General features: G+C 44.2%; 1 protein-coding gene across 3 annotated transcripts in view; it reads right to left on the bottom strand.

Moving 5' to 3' along the window:
* Window positions 1-16,877, bottom strand: part of LOC126524077 (carboxypeptidase Q-like) — a 121,953-nt gene that overhangs the window by 79,785 nt on the left and 25,291 nt on the right. For all 3 annotated transcript variants that reach the window (XM_072287372.1, XM_055067283.2, XM_055067282.2), the window contains exon 3: window positions 1,852-1,988. In XM_072287372.1, the coding sequence (XP_072143473.1) occupies window positions 1,852-1,979 (128 nt within the window). In that variant the 5' untranslated portion in view covers window positions 1,980-1,988. The remainder of the gene's footprint in view (window positions 1-1,851; window positions 1,989-16,877) is intronic.

Genomic DNA, 16,877 nt, shown 5'->3' on the forward strand with positions numbered 1-16,877 from the left:
ATGCGAGCGACCGCGGCATGCGCGTAGCACAAAGTCAGGTGCATGAAAACAGCGAGGAGCATCCTGTTATCAATGCCAGTTGGAAACTGACGTCACGCGAGCAGGCCTCCAGTACAACAAAAAAAGAATGTACTTGTATGGTGTGGGCCGTCTAGAAGCTTTCCTGTTACTTCAGACGGTCGTCATTCATTTTTTAAACAGATCACTGAACTTTAGTTTGGTTGAGTCAAATGTTCATCAAAAATTGGCCCATGATAAGTTGAAGTTTAGCAATCTGGCAATGAAATTCCACAGTAAGGCACAATAAAGGAAATAATCGCGCAAATGCGTAAGCCGCATTCCATAGTGTTCTTCTGCTTACAGCCGTCAAGTCGCCACAGCAGTACTTTGTTTTCTCTCTATGAATTGTGATGTTCGTTACTGTGCGTCTGTAGGGAATCATGACTGCCTGCAGTTCAACGATAATGTTAATTGCAGTTTTGGCATGTAATTGCTCCCAATCGTGTCAACGGCTTGGCTGTCCTAAGCTGTGACGCCTGGTTGCTTCTGGCATAGTTCCTGCAGCTCGTTCACCCAGGTTTCCCTGGCCCAGTGCCCCTGCTGACCTGGCCACCCTTCGCAGACGTGCAGCCTCAGTGCGGCTTCCTTCGCCACCTTCTTCGATGCCATCCTTGTTCAAACGGAGCATAGACGTCTTGACGCAGACGCCGCATCCGACAGCACCCACTCATAGTGTAAAGGCATGTTGTGACTTGGCTCGTGAAAACTCAATGTGCGCTCCTTGGCCGCCCTTCTCAAGCCGCCCCTGGTTCCAATGGAGCGTCTTATGTGCCTTGTCGTTAGTGCCGCGCCACCCTGCGACCTTTGTATGGAGATTGTACCTGAACGAGAGGGCTTCGTCAAGGCTGCTTACGACAAGCGTTTCTACTGCGAAACTCTTGCAGCCTCCGAGTCTGCCTCAGCCCTTCGGAACGCTCATGGGCTGCGCTCGCACGGAACGAATGACAGTCCTTTCCCCCAAACCAAAGGTGAAAAATGAAAAGCGGCAATCGCACAGCGCTATGGAGCTTTTTCACGCCTTCTCGATCACTCTAGTTGTTCAAGAAGCGTCAGCCTTATGTAGGCCTTCCGAAAGGGCAGCTGTGGCCGAGCTGTTATGTCTGCCAGTGCTTCCCTTTTGGTCACTTCCTTTCTGTTTATGTTTCCGCCACGGTGACGGGTCAGGAAACGCACAAAAAGTGCGTTTCACAAAAATAAATGTAGCTGGCGTTCAACGTGGTTTCAACCTAGTCATATGAGCGAAAGTTCTCTGAGCCATAGTTCGATACTGTTCTTCAGTACTTCTTCCCGGCAAGCTATATCGGCAGGGTGCTCAGACTCCGCCTGGCGACTGCCGCGAATAGTTGACGCGCTCGCACCGACGCGCGTATTATCCATGGCGGCATTGAGTGAGCAAGAGCCGGCGAAGCAGGTGTTACACCCTCGCCTATTCACGTGGTACACAGCGGCGAGGCTCGAGCGAGCGCAGATGCCTCTCCACAGCAGATGACGTGACGTCACGCCTTCACACTTGCGCGCCGGCAGTTGAAGGTCAAACGCGCGCCGAAATTGACATTGGGAGTTGTACCTGGAGGAGTAGAGCTTTCACTTTATCAAAGGGAATTTTCTTGCTGGCCTCAGAATTGGTCGTGTGTCTCGACTGCCGATGGTTATTAAACCGGCGAATACGTAACAGTGTATTCAAACGTCATCACGCCGTTGGTATTCAGTTTCAGCAAGCTAATGTCCCACTGCACTGACAAGTCATTGTCTTCATACCAATATGTATTTCAATAGGTGTTTGCACATTACCTGGAAATAACATCATCTGTGCATGATACGTTTTCACCTTCCCTGCAATATACATGCTCGGAAGCAAGTAAGGTGGCCAGTGCAGTCAGCAGCCGCAGCAGTGAAGCTTGGGTCGACGTTGTTAGCATGTTGTACACCTGTGAACAATTCACACAGCAAAGGTAAATTAGTATGATATCAAATGCATCCGCTCACACGCATGTAGTTTACCGTATTGCGGTAGAAAGTTTCGTTAGAAAGTACAATTTCAAAAACGAACCGCCAAATTTTAGATGCGTGCCCACATTAATTAGGCCAGAGCCCTAAATTTCAGTAACGATTTGTGCGTATCACGCGAGCGTGTGTGATGGAAGCAGCAAGGCAAAGACGAGGATAGTGTGGCGCCGATCTTTGGCAAAGAAACGTCACGAGCTGCAACTTATGTAGCAGCGCGAAACATAAGGAAGGGAAGCCGATAGAGACTCATTGAAAAGAGCGCTGTTTCTGTTGCACGTGGGCGGATCGTGAAGAGGGCAGAAAACCACATAACTTCTCAAAGGGCTAGCTACCACTGTGAACACTGCAAAAAGAGGACCAGTTCACAAGCCGTAGCAACATAATGTGCAAATTAAAGCACTAGCTACTACAAGGAAAGATGGGGCAAAGTGACCCACTCTCGTTTTTATAAGGAACTAATGTCTATGCGACGTGACGATCGCGAAGGGCAGTGGTAAGTTCGGCAATTATTAAGGTGTTCCATTTCTGCGTCTGTGGCATAATGATCACTGGCGCACGGATGTGCTCTCGCATTGGTAAGCAAATTTTTGCTGTGCGACCTGACGCACGTGCCAATGCGTTTCAGAGCGCAGAATCTTTCCGTTAACAACGTGACCAAATACCTAATTCTGCAAAATGAAAAATTTTACAATTAGATTAATTGGCATGACCAAAAAGCCTTACCCTATATTCTAAAATAGGCTTCGAATGGAAGGTCTTCTTCAGGGTCAGGAAAGCGTATGATGACCGATGATTTCTAATAGCATCCCCTTCAAGTCGGGGTGCCAACAAATGTTCAGCTACCTTATATCAGCGATATACACCTCACAATATCTTAATACGGCAATCTGCGTATATATCCTTTATCTCAAAGGTACTTATTCATGTGGGGATCTCGCCGGTTCTTTTCTGGATTTCTACCATAAGCACCCTAATCCTTAAATTCTAGAACGTTCACCCTCTTTACAATTACATACGCGCCTTTCTAAGGAACTGCGCGGCCACATAAGCAATGGCTCACTCAGAACCCCGACCCGCAACGAAGACCTTCCCGCTACAAAGAAACCCCACATGGTGCTGTTCTATCCGCCACCCTTTTCAACATTGCTATGATCAAATTACATGACAATGTCAACGCAATACCAGGAATCAGGCATGAAATATACGCCGATGACATCACTGTCTGGACCACCACTGGTTCCGAAGGAGAGAAACAAGACGCCTTTCAACATGCGACCGACGTCGTCGAGAAATGTGCAAAAACAAGTGGTCTCCGGGGCTCCCCCGAGAAGTCAGAACTATTAGTCGTTCGACAGAAATCACGAAGAAAACTCAATGATATACCCCACATGACACTCACCCTCGACGATAAAGAAATACCCACAGTAAACCGCGTCCGCATTCTCGGCCTCCACATACAACATGACGGCGGAGGCGCATACACCACCCAACGTCTGAAGCAGACCACCTTCCGAATCATGCGAATGGTCAGCCGCATCACCACCGAACAATACGGACTGAAAGAAGACGACATAATACAGCTCGTCGAGGCCCTGATAATCAGCCGCATTGCCTACGCTGCCCCGTACTTACCCCTCACTCCCAAGGAGATAGATCAATTAGACGTACTTCTTCGAAAAGCCTACAAGCAAGCGCTCGGCCTACCGCCGGGAACAGCGACACTCAAGCTTGAAGCCCTAGGAGTGCATAATGCTGTAAGAGAAATTATAGACGCCCACTTCACGAGCCAACGAAAATGCCTAGCCATCACACCAACAGGAAGAACAGTTCTAGCGGCCCTTTACTCTTAAAACTTTCACACCCTCTTAGGTGTAATGCGGGTGTATTTATCTTTTCACCCTTGTAAACACCCTTGAAACGCCCTTTTTAACGGAAAAGGGGTGTTCAATAAGAAAACACCCTTGGAACACCCCAGTCTTTCTAATTTACACCCTAATTTTAAGGGAGTAAGTGAACAAGCTTACAGTATATAATAAATGAACATTGGCAGTTAACGCGTTCATATTGGCTATACATGAAACGCGCGCTGCCTGCGCTTGAATCAGGTAGCTGGAATGATTAGATCAGGGCATCTAGGCAGCAGCGCACTAACTCCGAACAGTGGTCAAAAATGAAGTTTCCCACGAATGTTCCTATCGAACGGATGACACTAACGCGTCGACTTTGCATAGCCAGATATCTGCAAAAGGATTCGCATGATCAATGGGAAAATATTTACAATACTATCACTGAATAATTAAAGGTGTGCAACCAGTTAGACTGGGAATGGTTAGGAGTGAGGGCTAACGGTAAATAGCTCACCAAATTACGGTTTGTTGATTACGTTGGCATACTCAGCAACGCTGCAGACTACTTATAACAAACGTTTGAGGACCTTAGAGAAGAAACTGTAAGAGTCTGATTGAAAGTTATTATGTAGAAGAGAAAAGTAATGTTCCACAGCCTGGCGAGAGAACGAAATGTCATGGTCGGCAGTCAGCCTCTAGAACCTGCGCAGAAGTACGTTTATTGAGGTTAATTACTCGCAGTGGCCTCTGATCAAGGAAATTAACAAAAATAAAACATTAGTTCGAGAGATTACGGCAGGCATTACTAAATCATGAACGTGGAGCTTACTGCTAATCATTGTTTTCTACCCGTTACTAACGTATGGGGCCAAAACTTGGAAGTTACGAAAGAAGTTTGGGAAGACGTTGAGAACCGCGCAACGAGCGATGGAATGGAAAATTCTAGGCATGACGATAACAGACTGGAAGACAGCGGTGTGGATTAGAGAGCGAACGGGATAGCTGATAATCTGGTTGACAATAAGAGGAAGAAGTGCTGGGCACACATTGCAATGCGTAAAGGAGAGAACTGCTGGTTTATTGGAGTTGTAGAACGGCTGTTAAGGGAAGGGAAGCACAGTCGAGGACGGCAGAGAATAAGGTGGGAGTGATAGAATTAGAAAACTTGAAAACACGTGGAACCAGTTAGCACAAGACAGGGTTATTGGAGATCGCTGGAGAAGCTTTCGTCCTGCGATGGACATCAAAAAGGGTGATGATGATGACGATGTCACGACATCCATGCCAGCTTCGTGGCATATCATTCATGTTATGTCATGCATGCGTGTCATGCACGTTCTGATAGCTCGATTTGTGTCAATTGCGTGGGGGGGGGGGGAGTAGCGGCGTAGCCAAGGGGAGCACGCCGGGCACTTGTAACGCTCTCTAACAGTAAATGTTTTGCTACTATGGCAATGGCCCAGCTCCTTCCCCCTCCACGGTCAATTGGGACCCTCCCCCCCCCCCTTAACACGAAAATTTTTCTAGCTAGGCAACTGTGGGTAGGAGGGTGTAAGTTTGCTCTAGACCCCTCCCCCTAACTTTTCAACGGAAACGGGGAAGGGGAGGGCAGCTCGCGCCGGGCCGCAAACCTTAGGCAGCCCAATTACCGGCTGCATTTCCTATTGAACGTGAATACTGCTCTAATCCCTGTTGAAAAACACAACAGGAAATTTCAGTCTGTCGTATTTTGGGACGTTGTTTCTGTAGTTCTGTTGCCTGTAGTTCTGTTGTCTGTAGTTCTGTTGTCTTTAGTGTGACGTCCTGTAGTAGAAAGTTCTGTAGTTCTTCATCAATATTAAATTAAAAATTGACAGGGACCTCCTTAAGGCTAAGTAAATTTGTTAGTACAATAAAGAAAAAAAATAAAAGTAAACAAAAAATTTTTTAAAAAGGTGTAGCCGTCGAAGACTCGAACTTCCTACCTAACGGTTCCGAGCCCGGCATCTTACCACTGCACCACTCCGCCCATGTCTTTCAAGTGTACATTTAGGCCATGTCAATAGTATGATGCGCTGATGTTTACATTTGCATTTTAAGCGCCAAGATCCGCTATCACTCCACCGCGTCCACTGCCGCATCTCTAGAGGAGCAAAAGTGTTGTTACCATCGACAGGTACATCGTGCAGTGCTAGAACATCAATATTGATGTACGATGTCCATATTAAATAAGAAATTCAGAGATAGGCAACGGTGACTGTTGGGCTTGTTACTGCTAATTTCGACAGTTGTCTCTCGTTCTTTACACTTTTGAGCGCGCACATAATTCGTCTGTTCAATGCAAAATAGCTACATAAACATTCGTGGATGAGTGTTCTTTCTGACAGCATACTGGTTTCTCACCGCTGCGCTGTACCAGAGTAATGAGACCAGAGCGAAACAGCTTTTCACTCAACTTTGAGGAACAACCCAAGACTTCCTTTTCGCTTCGCAAAATCTTATGCAATATTTCTGGGAAATTAACTAATGTGTCAGTGTAACGGCACATGTAATTCCACAGGCCTGTGTGCCACATCTTACCAAATAAAGTAAAACGGATACGCAGCCATTCCCGCAGATGGTATGATTTTGACGAGGCCAGTATGGCGTTGCTAGTGCCTCGTCGTAAGGCACAATTATAACAATTGGCCACGTCGACTTTAATACCGGTGTTGGTGCTATCATCATTGCCGGCTTCAGAGAAGCACGATTCAATACCGTGCAAGAAAAAGTACAGTGTACACCACCAATGCGAAACTGACATACAATTTTAAAGCGTCGTGACGGAACGCGCTTCTGTCAAGGCGTCAGAACTTATCTCGCAGCGACAAAAAGTAGCACATTTGTGTGTAGTCCCGACAGAGAGTTCCTGTTGCGACGTCAGAATCGCTGTTGCGATAAAAATTTGTTGGTGCGACTTCATACACTCTTGGGGTCGCGACAGCACGTTTCTGTTGCGACTACAGAACTCGTGGCCGTCGCGACCGAGTATTTCTGTTGCGACGTCAGAATTGCTGTCGTGAAGTCAGTCGCTGTCACGACAGAAAGCTGTTGTTGTGACTACAGAATTCTTGTCACGACAGAAAGTTTTTGTTACGACTTCAGAACTTTTCGTCGTCGCGACAGAATCTTTCTGTTGCGACGAAAGAATTTCTGTCTTAACGTCAGAATCGCTATCACAATAGAAAGCTGTTGTGACTACGGAACTCTTGTTGTCATGACCGAAAGCTTCTGTTGCGACTTCAGAACTCTTCGTCGTCGCGACAGAATCTTTCTATTGCGACGACAGAATTTCTGTCGTAATGTCAGAATCGCTGTCACAATAGAAAGGTGTTGTAACGACTTCAGAACTCTTCTTGACGCGACAGAACGGTTCTGTTGCGACTTCAGAACTCTTGTTCTTCGCGATAGAATGTTTCTGTTGCGACATCCGAATTTCTGTCGTAACGTCAGAAATGTCTGTCGCAACTACAGAAACATCAGGAACTTCTGTCGTACAACAGAAATTTCTGTAGTCGCGACAGAAATTTCTGTAGTTGCGACAGGAATTCCTGTTGTCTTTTTCAACTGGGATGTCATTACACAGTAGGATTCATGGCGGTTCGAGGGCGTGCGACAATAAAAAAAAACCACATATATCCATCAGCAAGTCTTAGCTTGAGCAGATCTTTTGGAGCTGGGCAAGACTCTCATAAATATAAAAGCTTCGCACCCCTCTTACATGCATTGTCAGCTCTGGGTCACCGCCGACTGCACCTTTCCGATAAAAAAAGATCGCACAGAAACTCTTCTGGGATTTCTCAAAGTATGCTAACGCATACTTTGAGAAATCATTGAGAAAGCATTGTGACTCTTCGTCATCTACACGCAGTCCACGTTGTTAATAATGTTTTGAGACTTGATCCGACGAGTATAAGCGGCAGCGCTGATGCGACACGAGCTGCGGTGGTGGGCGGCACCAAGTGAATGGCGCAAGCAACGTTCTGCAGGTGGCAGGGCTAGGTGCGCTTGTGACGTTCCGTTCATTTTGAGCCGTTATCGCTCTTTAGCACTTCTCATCCGCGTCGAACGATTATGAACCGTTCTCCGGCAGCGGCTGCTTGTGGCACGGCCACGTGAACCGTTCCTTGAAAGCGAACTGCAATGCGGACGAAGTGTGCCCACTGCTGAAAACTTCATGCGCGGTATTCCTACCATTTATTTCGCTTTGAAAACAGACACGCGTACATCTATCTTGAAAGTGATCTGCGAAAAGCGCATAGTGCAGCATGTGCTGAGAGCTTTGTGAGCGCTGTGTTCTAGCCGCTTCGGTCGCGTTGAAGCGAAAGCTAGCACGCAGGTGAATTCACTCGCTGCTGCAGGTTCTATTTTTAAAGACATCGTGCGGTACGAAGTGACCGACGGATGGTTTTTCTTGTTGGGTAAGTAAAGAAATGCTTGCGTTATAAGAAAATCGCAGCGTTTGCGAATTTCGCGATAACAACCAACACCAACCTACTCCCCCACCCCCCACTGAGAGGTGCCGTCTTGGTCGCCCCCTCCCCATCCCCGGGAAAAGGAACACTACGCCTCTATCTCAGTTGAAGAAACGATCATGAAACGTTAACAACGACAAGAACGGCCTTTCCTAAACGTTGTCCCATGGCCTCCGAGATTTGCATGCGAAGCTGACGCGCGCGAATCTGGAAGGCCATAATTTACCGCTTAAACGCATAAAAAGACAAAAAATAATGCCAAGCGAGACAGTAAAAGAAAATGTAAACAAAGAACTGATCTTAACCATACTGTTGGGGGAAAATAAATAAAAAATTAGACAGCCGCAACACACGCCACTAAAGCCAGCATCGCTGGCATAACGTCGGAACCAACAGTTGGCAATATTCATTGGCGCTTTTCCGCTACATCCATGGCTACACCGCTGCTTCGTCTCCGCAACGAGTGCCGCCATCTTCCCGCGCCTAACGTCTTGTTATTCCGCAAGTCCGCGCGCGCAGCTCATCGGTGGATGCACGGCTGCACCGCGTCGCATTGTGACCTGCGTCATTTTCTCGTGTTCGCATAATCGGTGTGAGACATGTCGCATGTGAAATGTTTGATAGAAATGCCTCCCGTCCAAGTGAAGCGGCCGTACGGGCTTCGGAAGCGTCGACAGGTTTCCGACATGCGGATTTCAGGTACGTGCAAATGCGTTTCGCCCTACCATTGAGCTCCGGAGCAAAGCGTGCAATATTTCATGTGAAAGATGCGGTGCCCGTCATCATGGTGTGAATTTCGAGCGGCAAACGAGAACTGCGGCACTTAGCGCACACGGCGGCTGCTAAATCAGCGTGGAAATTGTTTTAGGTTGCTGTAATATATTGCTGTCAGCCTAACCTGCGTCTTGTGGACAGCTAGCCCATTGACTTTTGCTTGTGGCAGCGCTAGGTATGTAAATGGAAGCGGTAATAACTTTTGAGAGCAGACAATTGTTTCGCTCGATGTTTGGCCGTGTTCGTGGCGTTATGAAGGCTAGAAAACTAACTGGCTTGATCGTGCTTAGTTCTAACTCCAAGAGGTGTAACGTTGGCGTTGTATTTGTTTGTTTTCCGTGCCGCGAGCACCAATTTCATGCTTTTGTTGCTACATGCGGGCAGGGGAGAATGCAATAAAGGCAATTTCCTCACTTTCATACGTATGGAATGTGGCGTAACAAAATTTCCAGCATTTTATTCTGAGCGTAAATATCCAGTATAGTTTGATAGGAAACTCAAATTCTATCTTAGCTTAGTAGGCGTGAAACAAGTGACACTCGCATTCCTTTTTGAATTGTTCGCCCAAACCGCACCGCGCGCAGTTGCGTCATCGGGCATTTGAAAGTAGCTTCGCTACGTGAGTTGTTCTATGCGCAAATATTGCCCAGTTAAGTATCCTGTTAAGTTATGCCGGCGCTCGTTCATCTTAATTTTAAACGATTACTATCCCCGAGTACCGGACGATACCAAACTTGTTGTGAGGTGTAGCAAACGCGGGAAATTCAAAGTGGCGTTGCTGGAAGTTCCCGTTTTTACGTTTCTTGCATTCAAAGCCAACAGAAGAGTATCACTGATTTATTTTCATTTCTGCTGTACTTGATCAATCTAACGTGACTACTGTAGTTGCTCTTTAATGTTCTCTATTTATTGTGTATTCAGCTTGGCTGCCAGAAAATGCTTGAGTTTTTTTTAGTACCCAAGTGACGGAATATTTCCCTGACGGCCGTGTGTGAAACACACAAGATGAAAAAACTGATAGCAAAATGATGAGATGTTTCTTTTATAGAGTTTGGACTCGACTTTTCGTTAGGATGTCGATCCGCCTTGGGCCTGGTGACAGCACACCCGACATGGCCAAAGCGCAGCCTGTCAGTTGAGTGCCCCCAAAGGGACCATCAACATTGGAAAATGAAGCAGAGGCAGGTAGGGGCAATTTTCACTTTGGAACAGAATACGTACAGCTGCCTTTTTTTAAAGAACTAAATAACATATTTACAAAACAATCCTGTCTCTTTGTGCAGCCTACATAGAATATTTTGCTTGTTATACAGATCTTCAGAAAGCAGTTCTTCTGAACAGTTTTTGCATCCACAAATTAAAAAAGAGGAGGGCACATTCTTAAGAAATTGATGCACTGAAAGGTGCATTCGGCACACACAGAGGTGCAAAATAACCAACGACTTTAAATCGGTAAAAAAAAACAGCTTTAAAATATGTTCTAGCGTCCTAACGCGCCTTGGCATACGGAACTAAATATAACACCAACAGAGGTGCATGCAGAGAAGTGCTTGTAAATGTTTCCAAGATATGGACATTGTCCAAGAAATTCTTTTTTTTACTCGGAGCTTCTTGGTGCCATGGCAGTGCATTAAAAGCTCAAGATGATGTCCTGCTCCCAATAAAGCACCTTTAGATCTTAAAATTAAATTCTGGGCTTTTATATGCTAAAGTCCGAACCTGAAGTTCTGGGCACCTGGCCTTCCTTAATGTGCACCTGAATCTAAGTGCATCAGCTATATTGCATTTTACCCCCATTGTAGGGCAGCTGCCATGGCCTAGATTGAAGCTGTGACCAGCATGACAGAGCAGCATGGCACCATAGTAACTGTGCTATAACACCAGGTCAGGATGAGAAATACTGCTTAGAACTACCAACTTCTTGGCTCACAAGACTTTGCACTATGCTAAAGGAGTATGGAGTACTGACAGCGACCGTTTATGTACCATATTTTTTTACGCTGTCGATTCTATTTTAGGGTGCGAAGCTTGAATTAATCAAAACCAGCCTAAATTACAGAACCAGCTCAAAACACGAACGCACCATCTAGAGCTGGATTTGCACATGAAAATGCAGTCAATTCATGTCGCCGAAAATGGAGGTGGCAGTCACACTGTTTCGTGCATTTTGCCGAAAATATAGTCAATAATAATTAATCAATTTATAAAATATTCTCAAAAATCCTGAAAGAAGGAGCCAAATGGTGTTCAGGTGCACGAGCGGTTAGTTGCGCGGCAGTTCTTGCATGTATTCAGAGGCTTCTTCCAGCTTGGAAAAAAAAATTGGATTGCACCCATTGAGCAGTAGAAAGCTGGATTGGGAATTTTTCAGGATGCTCTACAATTTTCGCACGGACACTTTTGCTTTCAATATAATATGTGAGCAGTTAAATAAACGTTAGTAACTAATTGTCTCATTAGGAAAAATGCAAGAATTGGTTGCACGTGCTCAAAACGATGGCAAATAACATTACCTTTGTTCTGTCCAGCTACGTGACACTTGTACATATTTAAAGCTTGCACAAGTCACACAGACCACCTGGTACTTACAAGGGATATATAGAAGTGGCTTAGTTGTGTGAGCCAGCCATGTGTAGCGAATCATGAGAAAGAGCCATGTTTCTTTGACTTATGGGCACGATGAGATTTACATGCTCGACACCTTGTATCAGTGTGCTCTAGGCCTGTTCATAGTTTAGCTGCTACATAAACAATATTTCTCCACATGTAAGCTCATTTGCATCTTTCAGTTATATCGCCTCGTGTTTTCAAAATAAACCATCCTCGCACTTCCTTTATTGTGTCTTCATCTGTTGCTGTGCTAAATTTTTAACATGCAACTGCACAAATTTTCATCTAGTTTTAATATTTCCTCGTTGTTTGTTGGCTTTATTTCTGAACAAGTTTTCTTTAAACCCTGTTGCACACAGCAGTGCTGTCTAGAGTGGGATTTTTTTTTTCAGATTGAAATTATTATACCTTGCCTGGGCAATATAAGGCTTTCTACATAACACGACCCTGCAATAATGCTTTATATTGCATTCCTGCATCAGGCAAATGCTGTTTACTTACCAGATGAGAATATGTATATGTGTTGGAAGTAACAGAACTGGAAGAAGCCGGCCGATAATGAGGCCAAGGAAAGGATACAGGAACATGTTTTAAGCTTTTTATATGAAGTAATAAATGATAAATTCATGTGAAGTGAAAGTGGATGAAAAGACATCCACCTGTGGGTAGGGAACGGACCCATATCGTTCACATTAGGCATGTGATATACAAACCACTGTGGTACTACGGCCACGTTCGAGCGTCGACAATCTGAGGGGCCATTGTGGGCGGTTGAATGCTGCCTTGGTAGCACAGTGGTTAGTGCATCGCATGCCTAATGCAAAGGTTGTAGGTTAGATCTCCACCCATGGCTGTTTTTTTTTTTACCATTTTCATTTCCCTTTATCATTTCTGCATTCAATAAAAAATGACAAATAAGTTTCCACGTGCCTTCCTTGGCTTCTTCCAGCTGTGATTAAGAAACATTTTGACCCTCAGTTCCCTTTTTTCTCGTTTGGAAGAAGAGGAGCTTCATTTTAAAAATAACGAATTTACCTTGTACAGCATCTCAATGTGGCCTCAAAGAAATCTTATCACAACATGTGTATTACTTAGTGAAGTTTTTCTTAAGATGATGATCTAGCATTGGACCTAATTATTAGAATTTGTGTACAGAGACATGACTAGTCTAATAAATAGAAGGATTTTAAGAAGCACTTCTAACATGGTCTGGTCATGTGTTAAAAAAAGCTAATCTAACAATATTTCAGGCATAACTGTTGCGCCTGAAAAATATTTTGACCATCTACATTGGCATTATTTTTAGAGAGCACCAATACTGCTTTGATTCAAGTAGCCTCGTGGAACATGAAGCGTCGCTTCTTGCTGAGTCCAGGAAATATCTGCATATCTGAGATGCATGTGTCACATGCTCGAATGCTGTTTAAAGGCTGCTAATAAGAAAATTACTTCACTAGCCTACCGGAGATTGCTGAGATTGCTTCAGTAGTCTATGCTACTCGATCATAACCAATTTACCAGTGTGAACTTTCATTGCAATTGGCTTTGCAATGTTTATGCAAAATACCACAATTGCCTACTAGACGTGTGACTGCTCTAAAACTTGGAAATAATGACCAGTAAGATTTATGGGACAGCAAAAGTTAGTTTATTACTCCAGAACAAAATGCCAGGCACTTCGGTTATTTCCGCCATAGAGTTCCTTACAGTAATTACTAGAGGGAACTCTGGCGCTGCAGTCGTTGTACCACCATCGGAATGATAGGAAGTACATGGATTTGTCCGACTTCGTGCTTGTGAATTCAGACGTTCTTGTGTCCATGTATATTATACGCTATATAAATCTTGTAAATTTCAGCGCAGTCTATACTCTTCAAAGTGCACAAGACGCCGCCAACACGCACAATTGCTATCAACGGCAAAGATTGAGCTTGTCCAGGTGGCCAAATCGAAACGCACCAAGCGCTTCAAGGCGCTTGTATGCCCGCGAAAAATTCATAAGGGCGTTGCACTCGCTTGTCGTTACATGCGTCCATGGCTTAAGTGTTTATTTATTGATCATATTTTGCAGGCCCTTTGACCGGGCATTGAGTAAGGGAGGTAATAAGAAGTGCAAAGTAACTTGTCAGTGCACAAACATACGGCTCAAATTTGCAATTTAACACAAAGAGATATCAGACTTCTGTTTTAGAGTTCCTGTGTTCGAATCCTGTCGTCGGACGATTTTAATGATGTTTAGTTATTTATTTATTACGCAGTATATTGTTGAAAATTACTAGATTACAAAGTCACAAAGCCTTTGGAAGCCAAACAGATGAAGTTTAGGCAAATCCATATACTTCCCATAATTTACATGCTGGTCCAACCATTCTTGTTTCAGCTCCTGTAGACACTAGCGCCAGAGTTCCCTTTAGTAAGTATTGTATGAAACTCTATGATTGCTGCACCTCGCTCGTGCAGAAGCGGCACCACACCTGCTGCGTAAACATGCACTACCTTTCGACCAAGTGCAGGGAATGCTGTGAACTCGCCCTGTACAAAGCCTGCACTAAGCAAAACGAATCACAGCATGCATTTGCTGCCATGTTGAACTGGTGGAACAAGTAGTGAAATGCAGCACCTCCTTAACTAGTTCAGAAAGTGCAGGTCAATCGAGTGGAGATTGTCTATTAACAGAAGTTGAGTGATTCTGCATTACATTCACGAAATATACTTCATGCTACCTTTCCATTTATTTCTTTAGTTATTAAGAATCCCTTTTGCATTGTTGAACAAAACTACAGAACGCCAACATGTTTTCCAGCATACACTGGTAGCAAACATGCCAAAACTTGTTCTAGTTTCGGTATAGCCGCTTTACCCGTTAAGCCCCAAGTTAATTCCGAAAAAATGTACCAAATGTTCCAAATTTTTTTGTGTACTCATTTTTTCGGTGTCATTATCCTTCTCAAAATGTATTACTTCATTGGTCTGTGGTTAGAAATAACTCAGCTGCTGCTCTTGAGGGCAGCTTGCCCTCAATGCCGTCTGTAACTCATCTGTGACAGTCAGAGCAGCATAACATCAGGCAGAAAGAGTGTGATTCATCATTGGAGATATTGGTACTACCTCCAGTCACTAGTACAGCTCGGGATCAAGGGTTAAAGGGTTAAAGGCTGCGACTTTATTGATGTCCAATTTTAATTCTGCACCTGTTACACTTGGGTGTAGCGTGTGTATGTACGTGTGCATGCATTAAAATGACTTCATGCTAGAGCAAAGCAACTGTCGTGCAGAGAGGCATCAGTCATCTTTATATATTTGCTTTGTAAAGATGCGCTAAGAGCATCTTTTCCAGTATAGACTTGGCGCTCTTTGGCCAAAGATACCCTTGTGATATTAAAACCTATCAATTAATTATATATTTTCAGGATCGGTGCGCCAGTTTTAATTTGTTTTTCTTGAACGGTGCACTTCCGCTAACAGGACTACATGTCATCTGAGGTGTTCCTTTTTCAATCCAAATGTTGAGATTGTCTTTGTGAAACTCGATTTCTTGCCTCCAACGAGCTGGTACAAATTGACCAAGCTGATAATTATACCTGATTATATATCAATCATATTGCGGTTATGAACCCTCATAATGTGACACATAGACATATGACACATAGGACACAAAAAATTTATGTATTAAAACTATTTCATTTTTTTTTTCGTTTTTCGCGTTCGTGTTGTCCACTTCTCTACTCATTTCTCCTGTCTGCACGCCTCACTTCTTTTTTTGCATTTTAAATATCGTCTAAACTTAACCATGCTTTTTTACCTTAATGCAGGGAGAAAAAGTTCCGGTAACACCATGCATTCGGTATGGTGGCCCAGACGTTGTGTATGCAAGCAACCTCCTTCATGTGGACCAAGAACTACTCTTCAGTGTCTCGCAGACTTCCATGCGAAGCCCTCAACATTCTCGTCTCGGTGGAATGGCTGCTCATCTATCAGTGTGTCCATCACAAATACTACCAGTTGTAAAGCTTCTGAACCTCTTTAAGAGAGCTTAATGATTTTTTAAATTTATTTTTATGGCCGCCGTAGAATCTGAATATTTTTGATGTTTCTAACATTTTTACCTGGCACAAAGCCGTGCAATAACTTTTATACCAGCGCAATGTATTTAAGTGATGCTCACTCTAATGCCTATCTGGTTTTGTTAGTGTTTAAGAAATTTGAATGTCTGATGAGGCAATAGCACTTGAATTTGTCATCGTGGCTCGTTTCAGTGAGCTGCTAGGAAATAAGATGCAAAACTTACCACACGCAAGTTGCAGCTTTTTTTGTTTTCATGACTGCAGTATACACGTTTCAAAAGATTGAAAGAAGAGAAAAAAGCCTCAAGAACATAATCATTCTAGGATTGTCATGTCCTTACAGCTCTGCAGTGACTAATGCCTCATACATCTTGGGAGCACATTGGTCGCAATGCCTACAGGTATATTTGATAAGAGAATAGCTTGCACCCAGATTTGCCACACAGTTGATGGCTGATGGTTTTTTTGTCGTCTTCTTGTTACTACTATGTATTCAATATTCATTTAGATGTAAAAGGACACTCCAGGCACTGAAGTACCAAATGGCACTTGCATTTCAAGAGACAAAATATCCAGCAAGCCTTTCACAAAACGTGTTCTAGGGGCCACCTTGCCTGTATAGGTAAATGGACGCCAGATGCTCTGTGTACAATTAATCGGTGTACTTGTCTGGAGTGCTTGAAAGATGTGCTACAGGCTGTACTGGCACTGTCCGCTGATAATGCATGGTTCTAGAAAGCTTGCAGCTGCTCATCTGCCACCACACTGAAGGAACTGTCCTAATTTATTTTATCGATGTGGTTGAAGCTATAGGAGCTGCAATGAACAGTTGTGACTATGGCAGTACTGTCGAACTAATCTTATTTTGTTGTAGTGCAAGCTGAACAAGGACAACAGAAAGGCACATCCGACACACACAGCACTAACTTTCAGCAACAGATTTATTTCCCGTTCTCGTCGCTATATATACTCCCTCGAAACGTCATACCTTGTGTAAAATTTCGGTACATATGAGCAAAAAA

This window comes from Dermacentor andersoni, chromosome 3, assembly GCF_023375885.2.
Source record: "Dermacentor andersoni chromosome 3, qqDerAnde1_hic_scaffold, whole genome shotgun sequence".
NCBI lineage: Eukaryota > Metazoa > Arthropoda > Arachnida > Ixodida > Ixodidae > Dermacentor > Dermacentor andersoni.